The 20,445-nt window shown below is 36.5% G+C and overlaps 1 protein-coding gene across 3 annotated transcripts in view; it reads right to left on the bottom strand.

Moving 5' to 3' along the window:
- The window catches only part of LOC140138845 (uncharacterized), a 53,639-nt gene that overhangs the window by 21,583 nt on the left and 11,611 nt on the right, over positions 1-20,445 (bottom strand). Inside the window, exons 1-2 of one of the 3 annotated variants that reach the window (XM_072160618.1) lie at positions 18,503-18,583; positions 9,057-9,305 (exon numbers count right to left, since the gene is read on the bottom strand). In XM_072160618.1, coding sequence (XP_072016719.1) covers positions 9,057-9,297 — 241 coding nt within the window. In that variant the 5' untranslated portion in view covers positions 9,298-9,305; positions 18,503-18,583. Of the gene's footprint in view, positions 1-9,056; positions 9,306-16,902; positions 17,072-18,502; positions 18,584-20,445 lie in introns of those variants that run through there. The other 2 variants (XM_072160616.1, XM_072160617.1) reach the window with 2 other exon arrangements.

A 20,445-nucleotide genomic window follows, 5' to 3' on the forward strand; every position in this document is an offset into this window, starting at 1 on the left:
TAGAATTAGGAGACATCTGTGTTGAGATCAGCATAACGCTTTAATGGTTTAGAGATTTATAGGCTGTATTTGTTATTCCAAGCCTACACCTCATGTCAGTTTTCCTTCCTATAAATTTTAAACACACCCATGTAGTATTCATTGATCCAGACTTAGTAGATTGTAATAGGTCTGTCACACTTCGACGGACTGGATCAACGTACATCACCGAATAAAAAACATTTTATTCGGTGGAAAAATCACCAGTCCGGCAGAAGATTCGGTGGGATTTTGGGTCCGATTCCCGTTCGCCTCTCTATGCGTTGTGGCCGCTAATAATCCTGCAGGCGTCTTATATTCGATCGTTCAACGTCCGACAAATGACCGGATTTGGGGGTCAACGTCCGACAAATGACCGGATTTGGGGTCCGATTCCCGTTCGTCTCTCTATGCGTTGTGGCCGCTAATAATCCTGCAGGCGTTTTATATTCAATCGTTCAACGTCCGACAAATGACCGGCGAATCCGTCGCATGTGGCACCAACAGGGACGTCCACCCTATCAGAAAAGTGGGGAGGAGAGGGTGTTTGAGAGGGTTTTGACCCCTTAGAGGCAGTGACGTAGCAAGCACTTTTTCAGAGGGTGAACAAAGTGGGGAAAGACAACTTTTAAGGGGAAAACTTTGACGAAAATGGTCAAATATTGGCTAATAAGTACAAAAGGGCTACAAATCTGATATATCAGGGCAACCAGCGTCCGGGGGCAATAGAGGTGAGAAACCTTTAGACAATGAAGGCCCAATTGAAGCCATTTGTCATTTTTTGGATCAATTTTAACACTGTTATTGGGTACTATTTTAGTTTGAAACAGCCGCAAATTGGTGAAAGAAAGCCTAATTGAAGCCATTGAAAAGTTTTCACCATTATTGTATAATATAAACAATTGTTTTAAAAATAACACGTGGATGTCCATAGCAGAAGCAAAAAGGAAGACTTGTCCATTTTTCAAAATGAAGGTCCAATTGAAGCCATTTGCATGGGGACTTTAGGGCCTATTTACATTATTAGGCCTAGGCCTATTGTGTAAACATTTAGTTTTAAAATGGAAAATTTGGAAAATTGTTTTGGTGCATCATTTTTACACTATTATTGCCTTAAACAAAAAGCAAAGAAGGCCCGAACTGAATTTGCAAAATTTAAAATGTTACACTGCTCCACTGACACTTAGATATAAGACTTCAGACTCGTAATTTCAGGTAAAGCATGCGTGGATTGATATGTTATGTTAAAGTCAGTAATAGACCTAAGTCCGTCTTAAATACTGACTTTGGTGACAAAATGTCACGGGCCCTACATATCGACGGGCCGGCAGTAATTTTCACAGGCTTTTGGGCCAATGAACCACATTTAAGCACTGCCTATAATAATCACAGGCCTATACTTAGGCTTACTACTATCCTGGGCCTACTCAATAACGTACAATTTAACCTTTTCCATGTTTTCTCTTTTTTTTCTTTCTTGTCAATCACTAAAACTGGTAGGAATTTGATATTGCGTGCTCTACCCTTCAGAAAGTGCCCTCCCTCAATACTACTTACATGCATAGGCCTACTAAATTACGTGCAATTTAACTTTTTCTCTTCTCTTCTCTCAATTTTTCTCACTTTCTTTTCTTTTTTTCTCTCCTTTCCCCCTTTTTTCTACTTGTCAGTCACTAAAGTACTGGGGGAATATGATATTGCGTCACACACCCTTCAGAAAGTCCCCCCCCCATCCCATGATCGATGCACATGTTCGCCATAGGCCTACATCCGGCATAAGCGCCTGCGAAACCTTGCAAACACCTGCGGTATATAAACGAAAGAATAACGAACAAACCCAGGGTATATATACAGAACAGTACGAACACACATCGGACAACTTCCGAACACGTGTATCCGGCACACTCCGTTTCAAGGTTTGTGCATGCACAAAACTTGAAACGTATTGTCGACGGACTAAACAAACATCACCTAACACGAAACGCATTTGGCGGATAATAGCAGGACATATGAAGAACATAAAACGAACATTGACGAACACTAACGGATTTGCTAAAATACCATCCGTTTCTTATACGGAAGACCGATCCGGTGTAGTGTGACACTAAGACGGTTTGGGTCAACGTACATCACCGAATGCAAAAATATGCTATCCGGTGGTGAAGGCCTCACAGGAACGTATTTGCAACGAACACGGGCCGAGTGCAACGAGAACGAACATGAACGAAAGAAGAGCGAACAAACTCCGGCAATATGCAGCACCATCGAACACACATCGGATAAATACTGAACATGTGTATTCGGTACACTCCGTTTCAAGTTTTGTGCATGCACAAAACTTGCCGACGGGACTTCACGAACATCACCTCACACGAACCGCATTTGGCGGGTGATAGGAGGACATAAAAAGAACATAAAACGATCATTGACGAACAACAACGGATTTACTAAAATACCATCCGTTTCTTGTACGGAAGACCTATTCGGTGTAGTGTGACAGGCGCATAATATTTACTTGACTTGAGGCGGATAGCGTAGATTGCATCCAAGCCCATACATTTGAAAGAGGTGATTTAATAGAAGGTACCGTATATCGCAATATGTGTAGCTATGACATCATGAAAGACATAATTCACTTGTTCTAAACCTAGCATTATTATATAAGAGATAAATCAAATTCAGTGTTATTTCATATCCCAGCAATCCACGTGGTACGTGCAAATTATCAGCATGTTTTTCAAACACACATGCCCTATTTATACCATTGCATTTGTAATATTGCAATGGCTGCGTCCATTATATCTTGAAGGACACCATTGGTTCGAAGCCTGTCAGTGTTACGTAATAACCTATACCTTTTTACAAAATAAGTCAAAGTCAATTTTATCAATTTTATCTTATTTACGAATATATTTCATGTGGTACGTATATATCATCAGCATGTTTATCAAACACATACGCGTTATATACCATTTCAATTACATAATAGTGAAATCTGCGGCCATATCAGGACACCACTTGTTCGAAACCTATCATAATTACGTAACATCCTACCTTTTCGCCAAATTAGTGAAATCCAATGTTATATTATATCCCAATATATACCATTTGGTTGCATGTTATCAGCACGTTTGGTAAGTCAAACACACCCGGCATATACATAATTATATATTTAATATTGGACTACACCAGTAACGTCAGGATGACCTGCGTTAAGGGTACATTGCCACAGTCAATATATTGAGTGTTTGGAAATGGGTTAGTACTAAAAAGGCTGCCACTTCAACTTGACCATTTTGACGCACGGACCTGTTCATTTATTAGGGTCTATTTATATAGCAGGGCAAAATTTATAATTGGTTGTAGAATATTTTAATATTATTTGGTTTCGTAAATATTAACTGTTACAGGTTGTTGTTATTGCTGGTAGTTGCTGGTTGTTGGTATTGCCAGTGTTGATCTGGATACCAATTGTGAGGTTGTTTGGATTACCATTAAAATCAAAGGTACCAAGGATCTCATAATTGGATCTTTTTACAGATTCCATAAGTTTGGTTCTGCACCCGAGTATTTTAACGCTTTGCGCGAGTCGCTTGATAAAATCAAAAGCACCAGTAATGGTATGATCATTTTGGGGGGAGATTTTAATCTCCCGAGCGTGAATTGGGATCTCATGTCTGTTGATCCTGGTGGGTCGTATGTAAACCTCTCCCGGCAGATGATTGATATTGCCAGTGATTTTGGTTTGGAACAGGTAGTGCGTGGACCCACTAGGAAAAACAATACATTAGACCTCCTATTCACCTCTAATCCCACCCTTGTTGAGAGGTCTTGGATAGTGCCGGGATAAGTGACCATGATGGTATTCCAGTTATAATTGTGAGCACTAAACCCAAATATATAAAACAAAATCCCCGCAAGGTTTTTATGTACCACAAAGCGGACGATGCTGCTTTGAAATGTCATTTAAAAATTGGTCTAACCAATTTGTTAACTCTGTTTCACCTGACACCAGTGTCAATACTTTGTATGATGAATTCCAGCATGCTATTAATGAATCTATGGACATGTTTATTCCTTCCAAGATCGTTACTAAGCGTAACACATCACCCTGGATAAACACCAGAGTCAGGCGTTTACAAAAACGTAAACAGCGTGCCTACAATTCCCATCGTAGGTTAAATACCACCACCAGTTATGAGAACTTCAATGATGCCAGAAAAGCGGCAAACAAGACAACTAGGAACGCATACAGGAGATATATCAAAAATATTTGTGGTGAATCAACAAAAAAATTCTATGGTTTTATTAAGAGCCTCAAGGTTGATTCAATTGGTATCCCAGCCCTTATGAGAAATGGCAAATTAGAATCTGACAACCAGTCAAAAGCTGAGATCCTCAATGAACAGTTTTGTTCAGTTTTTACTCAAGAACACCCTGAGGTTCCCATGTTGGATGATTCTAATATCCCACCCATGCCTGATATTGTCATTTCTGAAGCAGGTGTCTTCAAGCTTCTCAGTGAATTAGACCCTAATAAAGCATCAGGTCCTGATGGGATCTCTGCCAGAATTTTAAAATTGGCAGCAGAGGAGCTTGCCTCACCCCTCTCCATTATTTTCCAGAAATCTCTGGACAGTGGAGAAGTACCTGTTTCTTGGCTGAGAGCCAACATCACGCCCATTTTTAAAAAAGGAGACAGAACACACCCAGCTAATTACCGCCCCATTTCATTAACTTCCATCACTAGCAAGATCCTTGAACACATCATGCACTCCAACATTATGCATCATCTCAACAAACATACAATACTCACTGACAAACAACATGGTTTCCGTCAAAAGCACTCTTGCGAAACTCAACTCATCCTCACAATACAAGACCTGGCAAGTTCTCTCGACAATAAGTCCCAGGTAGACATGATCATTATGGATTTCTCCAAAGCTTTTGACGTAGTCCCCACAACAAACTCATCACTAAATTACACAGATACGGCATACAAAACACCACATTGACCTGGATCAGTAGCTTCCTCAAGCACCGTACTCAGAGAGTTGTCGTCAGCGGCGAGAAATCGGCCTGGTCTAACGTTCTTTCTGGCGTCCCTCAGGGTACGGTGCTGGGGCCGCTACTGTTCCTGGTCTACATCAATGACCTTCCCGACAACATCCATTCATCCGTCCGTCTATTTGCAGACGACTGCATCATTTACCGTGAAATAGCAAATGAGTTTGACGCTCGCACTCTTCAGGAAGATTTGCATACACTTGGGGAATAGGGGAAAAAGTGGGAAATGAAATTCAATTGCCAAAAATGTTTTGTTATGACTTTAACTCATGCTAGAGCTCCTAAGCAGTTTTCTTACACACTCAGCGGTGTCACATTGTCTGTTGTTAGTAATCATCCATATCTTGGTGTATCCATATCCAACAAACTAAACTGGAACAGTCATATTCAAAATATCTGTGCAAAAGCAAACCGTTCATTAGGCTTCATAAAACGTAATCTTTATTCATGTAACCAATCCACCAAACTTACAGCATACAGATCACTAGTCCGGCCGCAAGTTGAATATTCCTCATCCGTCTGGGATCCGCACACAAAAAGAACATAGACCAGCTGGAGAGAGTGCAGAAAAGAGCGGCACGATTCATCCTCAATGATTATAAATCTAAATCTCCCGGTTGTGCGACCCAGATGGTCAAAGATCTGGAACTAGAACCACTCAGCACCAGGAGGAAGGCTAGAAGACTCTGCGTATTCCAGCAAGCAAGACTAGGCGACCTGTCCCTGCCCATCGGAAACCTTCTACAGCCCGTCCAGCGGCAGTCGCGGCATCATCATCCAGAATCCTATTCAACCATATCAGCCAACAAAGACTGTTACAAAAACTCATTTATACCAAAGACAATACGTGATTGGAACTCTCTTCCACCTCACCTAATCAGTATCACAAAACCGGAACCCTTCAAAACAGCAGTAACAAAATATCTAAGCAACCAAGACTAAGCAAGAATTTCAAAAACCACAGCGCAGATCACACATCCTGGCCGTTTGTCTCCATCTTGGAGTGTTGGACAGTACCAAACTCAAGACTCAAGACTGCTGCTGCTGCTGTTCATTCTTTCTTTGTTGTTGTTTGTTTATTTGTTGCAGCGGAACTATTCTCCGCACCTCCCTGTCCCATACGCTTACCATATGGTTTTGACCTAAACTAAATCTTTTGGACTATATCTCTCTAATACAAAAGAGTGACAAGAGTAAGCGAAAACATTTTGGTGTAGTAAATTTCACTTCAGGGGGACTGTGACAGCTATACTGTTCACCCTCAAAACCATCACAAAAATTCACACTTTTCAGACTGATTTTCACTCCTTATATCATTATAGAGAATGACTTTTCACTCTTCTGTAACTGAAGACACGAGATAGACATTATATGGGATTCTATTACCCCCACGACCCATTATTCAAAATCGCGCGCTGTGATTTGTTGAAACGCGTCACGTGACAGACCATTAATTAGCGATAAAGTGTCAAGGGCAACGAACTTTATGTTCTTCTATCATCACAGCGCAGAGCAGAGCGCACAGCACACCTGCTTATGTAGGGGAGAATGGAATGTCAGGGGTGGGTTATTGTATGTGCATACCTGCTTATAGGGGAGAATGGAATGTTAGGTTGTGTTATTGGAATGTGCATACGCTTTGGCTACGCGTATGCGCACCACCTTGAGGTAAACAACTTGAAATATTTGGCTAAAAAATTTGATATTTTCTCTTTAAATCACACTATTTTGTGGTAATAGAATAGAAATAAAGGGTGCAGCATTATCCTTTACAAGCAAATAATGTGTCCTCGGCAGTAAAAACGTTTAAATAATGGGTTCGGCTGCGCCTCACCCATTATTTACGTTTTTACTGCCTCGGACACATTATTTTCGTGTAAAGGATCATGCATTACCCTTTATTTCTTAAGTAAGATGCATACAGTGACATAGAATAACTCGCCTCTGGTGTATGAGGTGCCCGGTTCAAACCTTTGCGGATACACTTGTTTCGGATATTGACTAATGAGATGAAATCTTGTGGCAAGGAATTGAGATTGCCGAATAGCAACGTTAGCATATGTGATGCGATCAAGCAAAATCAGTCGGAACTCGGAAATATAAAATTTTCAGTTTCTTATCGTATAGTAAAAAGCATTTACAGAGCTGCATTTTGCAGAAATCCCCATTGAAATTGAACAACCAGTTCCAAAGATATGAGCAATTAAAGAGTTTCCAAAACAAAAGAAAACAAAAGGAAATATTTCCTTTGTATGGCTATATCTCAAAATCAATATTTCCGAGTTCCGACTGATTTTGCTTGATCGCATCACATATGACCTATTACCATTTGCATTATGACTTTAATATTTACTCAATACAGAATAATCAACATTGACTGATCAAATAGCCTAGTACGAGCACGTACGTATAGAACTTGCCTATTGGCATGAACGTAAGTCCAGTCATGTTAATGAGAGCCATTTGGAGAGCATTTCCATGATTAGAAGTTAGCATCATGTTTTTGTGTTGGTGCGTGGGGTATGTACGGAAAGCCCACTGTACAGTAATTCAAAAATCCAAGTTTTTCGATTGAAAACCAAGTTTTTCGCCGATAAACCAAGTTTTTAATCGGAAAACTTGATTTTTCACTGAAAAAACTTGGTCTCGATCAAAAATCGACGTTTTTCACTGATAAACTTGGTTTTTCACTTTCACCGATATACTTTTTTTTCGATTGTGCATTGAGCCTTTCATAGAGTTGTCCGTAAAATGAATGAATGTTAAATGTATTGTGCATTATCTTTGTGGCAACAGCAATATAGGACGCTAGTGTACACTTTCCTGACTTGGGTTCTCCCCAAACTTTACACAGGGCCAAACAGGGCTGAACATGACGGTCCTCGTATCAAAGTAAGTAAAGCAATGACACCACTATATGTGATGCGATCAAGCAAAATCAGTCGGAACTCGGCAATAATAAATTTTCAGTTTCTTACAGGATAGTAATAAACATTTACAAAGCTGGATTTTGCAGAAAACCCCATTGAAATTGAACAACCAGTTCCAAAGATATGAGCAATTAAAGAGTTTCCAAAACAAGAAGAAACAAAAGGAAATATTTCCTTTATTTGGCTATATCTCAAAATCAATATTTCCGAGTTCCGACTGATTTTGCTTGATCGCATCACATATGTGAATACATATTAGACGACGGTTCACATCCATATGTCCTTTTAGATGGTGACATAAACAAGTTCACAGTCACAGATAAATGTGTGTAATCTACATTTATTTGATTGATAAAAGAGGCATCGCAATTAAGGATGGAAAGACTGTGCAGCTTTCTCATACACGATTCTGCATAGAATTCTTTCAGAATCCCCATGCATTATTTTTTTGTTATTCCTCTACCCAGACCAATCCATACTCATCCAAATCAAAATCATCTGTCTATCTATAAAACGTACCAATAATATTCGCTGAAGGTAAATCCCATCTTTAAATTCTCTACACGTCTCAAAGAGGATGTCGTTAAATCGCGAAGTGGCATTATGGCACTTTCATATTATAGGTTTTGTCGTTTAACTTCTGTTTATTTTATGAGCTTTTTGATTAACTTACATGGGAAGGCTCCTGTTCTAAATTTTCATTTTGTTCAATCTGAATGTTTTTGAGATTATTTTGTTTAATTAATGAGTGTATTTGTTTATTTGCCATTATTAACGACGCCATCTGCCATAAAAAAAAATACAAGCCCATGAAAAATCGACTGTCTTTGACAATAAAAGATCACTCAGATTGTCCTTGCACAAAGTTTATATTCATGCTTTGAAAATGTGAAAGCTTTGTACAACTAAAACAAGGAGTTGATTGACCTTGGCCTTGGTGTTTCATCCTATATATCGCACAGTAACGATATGACCCAAATAAAGACCTGTCGCCTTAAACCAGATTCGACAGTTTGATGAAACTGTTTTATTTTTACGTACCTGAGTAATCCGGTTTATCGGATGAGTAATGCATGCAAATGTTTTCACCAAATGCATGATTCTCGCTATGTTTAAACGCGTTTGTTGAGGCCAGATGATCAGCCCACTTCTGAGCATGGGAGTTCAACTCTTCGTTCAGCTTCAAGTGTGGTACCCCATGCTTGTCCCTGGCTTTGTTATGAGCTACCAGGGATTCCTTCTGGAATGCTTTCATGTCTCCCAATTTCCCCTTCCGGGACATTTTGCTTTCTAAAAAAAAAAGCGACAAAAAAGTCGTTAACATAATATTGTCAACAACATGATGTTCAAGAGCAGCATTCATCATCCCCATGTATGCTTGTCTTCGCTGTAAGTTGCGAGAGCTTCGAAAGCTATCATGATCATGTCTCCCAATTTTCCCTCCCGGGACATTTTGCAGAAAAGAGGAACAAGCATTTACTTTCAATGGTCAATAGACAGATCAGAGAGCAGAATTCGTCACCCGTGCTTGTCTATTTGTGGTTTGTTAAACTGTTGCGACTGGTGAAATCTTTTTGCTGAAGATCCCGTATTCAGCGTAGCGATGCGAAGGGGTACATGATTTCTTTGGAAGATCTTTTCAAATGAACCCTCGCTTGCCATCAAGGACCTTTCTGAGGTAAGAATTACGCTACGTTACGTTACATTACAATACATTGCATTACGTTATGGTACGTAATTTACATTGCACTATTACCCAGTACATTACGTTATGTTACAATGTTATACATTACATTGTAAGATGTACTTTACATTACATTAGAATACATCATATATCATGACATTACATTTTGTACATCGTAACTTTTACATTACAAAAGAATAATGTTAATGATGTCCTTAACAAGTTAACATCAAACTCGTAGCGCTGCTTACCAATATTATATGGAAACTTCAAGCAAGAAAATAGCAACTGAATTAACCTGATTAAATACCGAAAAAGAACAAATAAAAACACGTTATACAGCAAATTTTATCATGTTCAATCGCTATGATATGTACTTACTTAAGTTACTGAGGAAATTCATTTTGACTTGAATTTGATTCAACCTTCGTACCACTTGAAACGACGAAGTACTTATTTCACTCCTCTTCTTAATGAAACGCTTAGCCCACATTTAAGAACCAAAGGCAATATATAAATGAAACTATCAGCCTTGCATTTGATGCAATACAATAATCGCATCTTGACATTGATACGCATCCTTTCTTATGAGAAATGACATTGTTTAAATCTGACAAGAAATGATCCGAAATATCAATACACATGTCACTTCGCGTTTCAGAGGATGGAATGATACTATCCCAGAATGCTTCGCAGATTTAATGGCAAAAGTCTTGTCAAAAAGTACTTTTAAAGCGATCTTATAATTGGCCTACACCAATTACTCAAGGAAAAGAAAATTGCATGCAGTTGGATATGATTGGATAAGTTTGGATAGTTGGATAAGTTGCAATTGGCAATGATTTAAAGGTAGATGATCTGATTGACAGCCCCCCCCACCCCCCCCCCCCCACCCCACACACACACATCTAGAGAAAGCTCATCGTTTTAGTATGAAAATAAACCTGATATGGGCCATTGTGATGTTTTGCTTGCAATGTAACACTTTATAAATACTTCTAAGTGTTTATTTCCGTACTTTACATGTACAAGTTTAGGAGGTGTTGTTTACGATTTGATTTGATGTTTACTAAGGTATGGCGAGTGTGGCCTTCAGCACGTAAAATTGGGAAAGCTATTTAGCATAACAAAGGGCTAGTTTCCGATACACTGTTGAGGAACTTAAGTGGTTATTTGCATATAGTAAATACATTATTAAATCACGGCGAGATGTAAATTGGGTGATGATGTCAGCTCATTAAAGTTTGTCAATCGATGTATTGCAACTTGTTGTAATGGCTCATTTATAAGGGTTTATTTTGCAAGGGACTATGGGTAAGCCTATATAGATCGTGCTTCATGGAATTATGTTTACAGATAAATGAATGAATCGGTCACTGCAAATTACAAATCATAATCAATGTAATATAAGACTTCCCATCAATCATTGCAATCATAATATCAGTAGGTCAAAACTAAATTCTCACCAAAGTTTCTCCGATTGTGGTTGTGATGATCATGATTTGTAATTTAGTTTGGTGCACTCTAAACACGAGTGTTACCATGGTTACGGATAACATTTTTTTACATTTCAGCACGTTTATAAATGTGTTTTACACGTAAAAGAATAGGAGGCGTTGCTAACCATTAACACTCACGTTTACATGTGTATTTTCAACAAAATATGTTGGAGCGTCAATAATTAGTGGTAAAAAACGTGTTATGGTGTTAATCGTATAAGCAACGCTTCCTATTCAAGTTTAAAGTATAATAAACATGTTGAAATGTCATCTGTGTATAACACTTGTGTGTGTTAGGGTGTTAAAGGGTCTATTTTAAAGATTTCATCGACGCCAGTAAAAACATGCCTTTTCATTTCGTGTTCAGGACAACAGATATCAGGTTGGCATATATATATTGGCCGAATAGTAGCTAATACTAGTGCTGGATGACAGTTTGTCTAATATCACAGCCTTTGACCGTTGACTGTTGACTTAACGTGTGACCGTATTTATCATATAACAACTTTTGTGTGACCATAATCATAATATTATGTCGGTCCGTGTCACGTCACTTCCGGTTGATGATGTTCGAGTGAAAACAAGTCCCTGATTCGATTTTTGTTGATGATTTCTGTCATTGGTGTAATGTAAATTTCGACCGCAAATAGTCAGTGGAATCAAACAACCGTTTCTAAGTCTTCAGAGTGGAAGAAACTTACTTGATTTACCGTTTATATACTGACAAACTTAAAATTAGATTCCATGGTCGAGTATCGTTTTTTCCGAAATTGAAGGTCACTCCAGCAACATCGCTATGTAGCCTCCTTCACAGACGGTTTCTGTTGTTCATAACAAACCACGAGCCTCATGCAGATTGGGCTCGAGACTAGAGATAGCCCGGATGTCCGACCGACAGAATAAATAATAAATATTGTATTAAAATTATTTTAGTCAAATTTACACAGTCTTAATTCATAATATCAAAGAATTAGCACTGATTTTGATCAATTCCTGTTTGAGGGCGTAGTACATATCTGGAAACGAAAACAGAATTGAAGATTCATATTTCAGAAGATAATAAAAGAATCAAGTACCGTACTCATGGTACTTATAATTGCAATTTTACCCGCAATACATACCATGGTCGACAGAAATGACATTATTCAACTGCGGGTAGGGAAAAAATGCACTTCGAATTTATAAACATTATTGTTGTAAGTCATTTATACTTACCAATCAATTTCAGTTTACTTTGTCGTATCACAAGTTCACAAAAAGCAAATTATTGTCTTCCAAAAATTCAACATAATATCCTATGTTATTTCATCGATGATAGTCATTCATATTCCGTAGGACCTACTTCAAAGGTTTTAATGCTTTAAACTCATCTCTAGCATTTTGTCTAGTCAGGCATTGATAGCAACAAACCGATATTATTCCCAAGGATCGCTTTGCAAACATTATTAAAATATAAACCTTCTACAAACAATGTATCATTCGGACACTGTTTCTGAAGTCTTTTTATGATCGAATGAATATTCATTAGGACAAGGTCCAGTTTTTGTTAATTAATACTTGAGACAATTCGTGTCTTAGACTTGTAAACCTGAGATTCATTGATGTCCTTATCAGTAAGTCACAAAATCAAGATCTAAGCCTTCTTGTATTCAATTTTCAAATACGCCAATACATGATAAAAATAAAAACAAATAGATATATAGGCTATACAGTTATTATAATTTTTCAAATGCGCATAAATTTAAATACATATTTGGACTTTTTAGGGTAAAAAAAACGGCTTCTGAAGACATACCTTTTCCCCAATGTGTATAGTTTATTGTTGTTGTTTTTTTATTTTGTATTCCTTGTATTTTGTTTTAGAGCAAAAGCGCTGTGTTATTTGTAGAGCGCTAGAGAAATGTGCTAATAATAATAAAAGCAATAATAAGGTCAAATTTGCGTAAACTAGGCACCCTATTGGTTATATTTTTTGTTTATTTTTTAAATTGCTTTATTTCATTATTTTAGATTTTAGACTGATGCAAAAGGACGCTGTTAAAACGTGTTCACAGCGAACACCACCGCAGAAGAAAATTAGTCCGATTAAGGCATGGCGCTGTCTATAATCATGATAATTGTCTGTAAAGTTGGAGCAACAAAACTTCTGAAGGAGCTGGATACCCCGGCCCTAATAAATAAAATAAATTGACAGTCTCCTTTTGACAATAATTGTTTCAAGTATACATGTATGGAGAAATGCAATATATTTTTATCATGCATTTTATCAATGAATATCTCGAATATAATCAGAACAATTTAAGGAAGTCATGTGTTGCGAACTTTGCGATGAGATCGAAATTGAAACTAGAGTGCAGGAACTTGTTTAGTGATGTCGTGATTGTTTTTATATGAAATATAATATTATTGCACTCTCAATGTTTGTTATAGACAATTCATAATTCATAAGCATATGACGAATGGATATTATTAATTTGTTATTACAGTCAAATTAATTAATTTTACTGGCTAATTATTGTCCGGCGGTGCCAAACTTTGGTTCATCTATATAATTGAATGATATTCAACTGTTAGGTGAAATTGGGCGCTCCTATTTAAAATCCACACAACCCCTGTGGAAGATTTTGGAAATATCTTCCACAGGGGGAAGGGGTATGAATTCCAAATGGAATGAACACATTAGGCAGCTCCATATGAATTTCATACACCCTCCCCGGGACACCCTCTGACATGTCTGAGAAAGATTAAACATGAATCGCCCACATATTGGGAGGGCGAGTTTCAAAAAGAGTCGGTACATGTTGGCATGTACGAATGTGTAACTATAATAAGTTCATACGCGCTGGTATATAAATACTTCACAATTAAAACAAATTTACAGCACAAATCTGAGCTAAATCTGTAATATATTACCTTGGTGTTCTGGCTGCAACTTCCTGCCCTGTTGTTGGGGAAGCGTCCTCTGATGACCTGCTGACGTCAGGTCTGATGAGGGCGGCATGCGCCATTAATGTTCGGCAATTCCATTTCTTGATAATTACTTGATAGTGGTCATCATAGGGGGGTACCGACCATGATTGGGGGACCAGGTCTGATGGGGGCACATGCCGTTTCTCGGTAATTTTCCTATGGGATTTTTTTAAAATTTTCTATCGAGGGGGGGGCACTTTCCCCCGTGCCCTACGACGTTACGTCACGTCCGATCCTTCCACAAGCAATCTTATGTTTATCAAGTGATATAGGGGCCTACGTATTTCACTCCTAATTCCGTAAATAGGCCTATACATATTTGTAGATAATTTTAATTACCAACAAATAAGTTTTAATTTTAATTTTAATTAAAAAAAGAAAGAAAGAAAACCACATAGCGGCGTAGCGCAAGGCCCGCTGCCTCTTGTGAAAAGTCCCCCCCCCCTCCTCTGAAATAGTCCTGGGCTATGCCACTGAAACCATAGGTCCCACGCTTTGGTTTCATCGAATGGCTGCCTTATGCCGTTTTTTAAATAATTATTATTCCATCTTCTCTTCTCTTTTCTCTTCTCTTTGTAAGTTTCTTCTCTCTGCAGTATAAATTTGATTCTAATATCATATTCGGTATTTTCGTGAACCCTCCTTTCATTTTTAACTCCATGATCATACCTGTACCAGAGAGTTGATATTCTTGAGAAGGCACTCTATTCACGTGGTTTCTTTTCCAACGCTAAAAGATCACGAATTTTGGTGGTTTGCAAATGAAAAGTGTCCGCACTATCGATTGATTACGTAACTGTTATGAATAATGTATTAGGTTTTCAATGCAATCGCCTCGACCCATCAATACATATTATCTGTATTTATCAAAGTACTTGGAATAGCAATCTGGTGAGTTCACTGAACTACGCCCTAATACTGATGGAGTTTTAATGGCGTTTAATGGCGCTAATCCTCTCCATACACAGATGAACAAATACAATAGGAGAAGGTCAACACATATGACCTCCTATATGACATGTACAACAACCTGAATATCATAAAGATCAGTGTTCGGTTGTGCATATGAACTGCATATTTACAATACTAAATATTAGTCGTTATATATTATGCCAAATATTGGTATTATGACAACACGGTATATGCATTGTACATAAAACAACTAATAGATCCTGCTATCATGGCGTCAGGTCATTGGTTCATCATATCCCGTATGTTTCTTAAAATTCATTCATATTTGAGACAAATTTCTGTGCCCATTTTATAGGCGTACAGGTGGATCCGGTTTTTTGGTCATTTTCATTTCTTTTTGATGAAAGAATTAAGGTTTTCCACTGCACGGAGGCCACTATGTGATACTAATTTAATGCTATTTGTAAATGAATGCGGATTCCCGGTTGTTGTTTTTCCACAGTGTGACAACTGTCCACCCATCCAGACAACATCATAACATAATAAAACGTCTGTATTTGTACGATGAGTAAATATTAAACTGAACTTTGCCTTGGAACATTGTGTAAGACGGTGTAAGATTTTGTGGGCGCCCTCAACATTATTATCCTCTTTGTATCCGTAAATGACTGTGTGAATTCTATGAAGACTACTTATACATAGGGTCATATCCATGGACACAAGTAACGATAATTGACAACACGATACGCGACTGTATTTAGGGGCTAAGCACTAATAATTAATAATGCCGGGTAGGGCCTACTCCTGGGCGACTCGTGTGGGCAAGGACGCTTAGGACGGTGACCAAATGAGTCCCAAATGTCACCGGGGTGGGGGGGGGGGCACTCAAGTATGATAGTGTAGGCCTAAACGCATGACTTTTTAAACACCCCTAAAACGAGTTTTACCCTACCAGCAAATTTAGGATCAATAGGCCTAAGCTAACTTAATACACTAAAGGAAGTTTTGGATGAGAAAACGGACATTTTGATGAGACAACGGCCAAAATGGTGAGAATTTAAATTTTCTCCCCGGATTTTCTCATTCTTTTGGATGAGAAACTTCCTGGTGTGTGTGTCAATCATTATTGTCTTATTAAAACTGGTGAAAATTGGTAATCCCCGCTGAGCTCAAAATAAACATTATTATTTTGTCATCCAAAAGAAGAATGAGAAAATTAAATTCTCATCAGTGGCCGTTTCTCATCGAAATGTCCGTTTTCTAATCCAAAACTTCCTCTCAGTACCGATAGGCCTATAGCACATGTTAATGACGCAAAGACAGTTGTGGTAACACCATGGTCGCAGAAGCTCAAAAACAGATAGTAATGAAACCAGTTTTTATTTTCCTTGCTCTAGCGAATTCACAGAGAAGGTGTTTCTAGTACAATACAGCGTCGGACTCTAGCTGAGAGCGTAGCCTAAGTCCAAACGGACTCCAAGAAGGGCTCTCCATACACAAATGAACAAACACAAAGGAAGGTAGTCTCCTCCGTGACCAGCTTGATTTCGATGGAGCGAAAACAAATTGGCTGCAGAGGAGACGGGTAATTTTGCCATGCAAATGAGGTGAGTGTCATCCCCCTGGTATAGGTCTACTCATAAGTAAAAATGGTAAAAGTGTAAAGTTACGGAGCCTTAATATTAATAATTATAGGCCTATATGCTAGACTATCTAGATACAAGTAATTTATTAAAATTATTTGTATCTCGGTGGTTAGCCTGCTCCGGTCACTGGATGTTAAAACCACATTCAATACTATAATGTATTTATATAGGCCTACCTGTAGTCTCAGTGACCACCATATTTTCTCGTCCACTGTTCTGCTTCTGTTTGTTAAGTGTAAGTGACCAAATTGCGACACGACCACGTCGAGGACTTTCTTGTGAATTACTCTTGATACTCAGTTGAAAACTCATCAAAACTTTGTTGAAAACCTATGTGATACATTAGTAAGTACGACTATATAGGCCTAGTCTCTCACACTGTATCGCCATTACAGGTAAACTAACAAGCTTGACAGCATACAGCAGTGGTCTTTTAACCAAGGGTTTATTTTGGGAGTCTACTGAACCATTACACTATACAATACAAATAATAACGATTTACCATATTTTGACTGTTCGATAGGTCAGCTTAATACCTTTTGTCCTTCACTATATTTTCGTGGGGATGTTACACTGCACTTACACGAGCATGAGGGTTAATTTTTCCGAAAATAATCTTGATAACTATATTTTCATGATTAAACACTACTCACTAGCCATGAAACCTTTTAGAAACAAACGTAATTTTTGTCAAAACGACACTTTTTCACGCGATCATGGAAATTATACAAAAAGAAATTACTCCTCGGCCTCTCTTTCTTACTTTTCTTTTCATTCATTTTTAATATCCTTCTTTTACTTAATTAGTTAATTAGTTAATTAATTTATTTATTTATTTATTTATTTATTTATTTATTTATTTATTTATTTATTTATTTATTTATTTATTTATTTATTTTATTTATTTATTTATTTATTTATTTATTTATTTATTTATTTATTTATTTATTTATTTATTTATTTATTTATTTATTTATTTATTTTTTATTTTTATTTTTTTTTTTTTGTATTTAATTTTGTATTTTATTTGATCTTATTTTATTTTATTTTATTTTATTTTATTTTATTTTATTTTATTTTATCCTTATTTATTTTATTTTATTTCCCGTTGGGTAGATATTGGGTCATACACACAAAATATTCACACGTATACGATTAGCTTATGATCTGTAGGCGGCAAAAATGTCATTGTGATGTGTCGGCTTTTGGTTTTGTCATTTTTGAGCATACAAACATCTATTATCTTTGCACGGTTGGAAAATCACAATCCGCTGAACTTTTTAACAAAAACATGGAGTTGAAGGTTATCTGGCAACTATTAGTCTATCTGTGAAATCGTATGGAAACTGTACTGCTGCGATGCTAAATCCAAATGTAGCTTTTTATCACAACAAAAAAAAAAAAAAAAACCCATAATTTTCTTTTAAATTAAGATCAAAGTTGAATACTCTATCATGCTTGAATTAATACAATTTGAAACAAGTTTTTTTCGTTTATATATTTTTTCCTTTTCGTCCAGTTTCTAGTCTGTCCAGAAAGACCTATAGCCGTGACGGCGTGGATTGTCGTACTAACGCACTGGGTCTTTTCTTGACGGACTACCACTTCCCGGTTTCACTTTGACATACTGCACAAGTTAAAATGTATTGTGAAGCTTCATTTTCCAAACACTGAACTTTTAGCAAAGTCAATTTTGACAAAATGGTGCATAATGCTTAGATTTAACCGAGTAACCTACTAAATTATATCAGTACATGTATGTGTAGGCCAACATACCTTTAATAAGTCCTTTTGAGAGTCCGTTTCAGAACCGGTTTTGTTTTACTTCTAATGAGATGGCCAGAGAGAACAAGAGAAACACTGTCAGTCCAAACCACTGTTAATGATATCAGGTGGCATTTATGATACTTCGTTGTGGTCTAAAGTGTGCTGAGGCCTCTTGTTACAACAAATACCATAGCAGATGTCATATCACAGTGTTGTACATTTTAAATAACATTGTTTTTAATGAGTAATTTGTACGTATGTCCGATTAATGTTTGATGACATTTCATATTTAATTATATAGCATTAATATTTCAATTAAGTTATCGATAGAGATCAATTACGTAATTAAGCATTCTAAGGAGTGGAGTCAACAAGTATGTGCTATTCCGGTTGACACCCTGTACCCCTATGAAAGATATGATATTAATCTCCGTTCATTTTGTTAATTAGAATTAATTCGAGCACGATTCAATTATGTCAGTAGCTATCTCAACTTCGCATATCCTATCGCAGAGCTTGTCATCCGATATTTAATTGACTAATTATCGTCATATTTTATCTTTGACAGATGACATAAAACATAATTGAATTACAATAGTTTCTTCTTATATTTTATCATATTCTTCACCACCACCACCACCACCACCACCACCACCACCACCACCCACCCACCCACCCACCCACCCACCGCCACCACCACCACCATAATTATCATCATCGCCATATCATCACCATCATTTGAGGCAATATTTCCAACAAAACATAACATCCTTTTTTGCGGGTAATTACATACTAATGTAGACTTACCAGTCCTTGGATATCCTCACAAAATAAATATTTTAACTCATGTATACGCCCTTCTCAATTGTTAAACACATGGGATGGTTTATAGCTAATGCACATATCAGTCCGTTTGATATATTCGCTTTCCAATCCCTTTCCTGGTATTCAAAGGTAAGTCAAGCTGAAATAACCGCTGAGATTTTTTTACATCTTCGTATTTCTCTCTCTTTCAAGGTCAATTATGTTGACAATGCTACAGGCAGCGTTGATGTGCAAGCCTTAGGTAATGTATGTATATATTTTAAGTTTCCTTTTTCTATAAAAAAAACAATTGAGGGGAAAGATTATGTGACCTTAATGGCTAAGTGTATATATTTTTGTTTAATTTTTGTTTTTAATTTGTTGCATTTGAATTTATTAATTTATTTTATTCATAAATTAGTTAAATGTTATTGTATTTAGAAAAAAATACATATGATTATTTATTTATTTATTTATTTATTTATTTATTTATTTATTTATTTATTTATTTATTTATTTATTTATTATTTATATATTTATATATTTATTTATTTATTTATTTATTTATATTTATTTATTAAATTATTAAATAATTTAGTTATTTATTAAATTATTAAGTTATTTATTTATTTAAGACTTTATTTATTTGCTTATTTATTTATTTGTTTATTTATTTTGATATTATTTATTTATTTATTTATTTATTTATTTATTTATTTATCTTTTATTTATCTTTTATTTATTTATTTATCTATTTATTTAACTTTAAATTATCTATTCACTTATTTTTATAAATCTGTATATCAATTTAATATGTTTTAATCTGTAATTACCATAGTGATATTTGTGCTGCTTCATAATATGTAGTCTAAGCCATCAAATAATTTACTTTATCAAAGACAATGCATAATTTTGTCTATTTATTAATGTATCTGTTGTTTTATCATTATGTAAACATATAACCTACATGTACAAATTTGCAGCTGGTGTATGCAGGACACCAGAATTCAACCCATGAACTGACCACGTATATGTACGTTGCATTGAAATAATTCCCTTAATGTCTCATAGCCTTTTTTTTTTAATCCAATTAAAAAAAACACCCAAAAGACTCTACTTTTAGAGGTAAGTAAATTAAGTATAAACCC

Source organism: Amphiura filiformis, chromosome 18 (assembly GCF_039555335.1).
Source record: "Amphiura filiformis chromosome 18, Afil_fr2py, whole genome shotgun sequence".
Lineage (NCBI taxonomy): Eukaryota > Metazoa > Echinodermata > Ophiuroidea > Amphilepidida > Amphiuridae > Amphiura > Amphiura filiformis.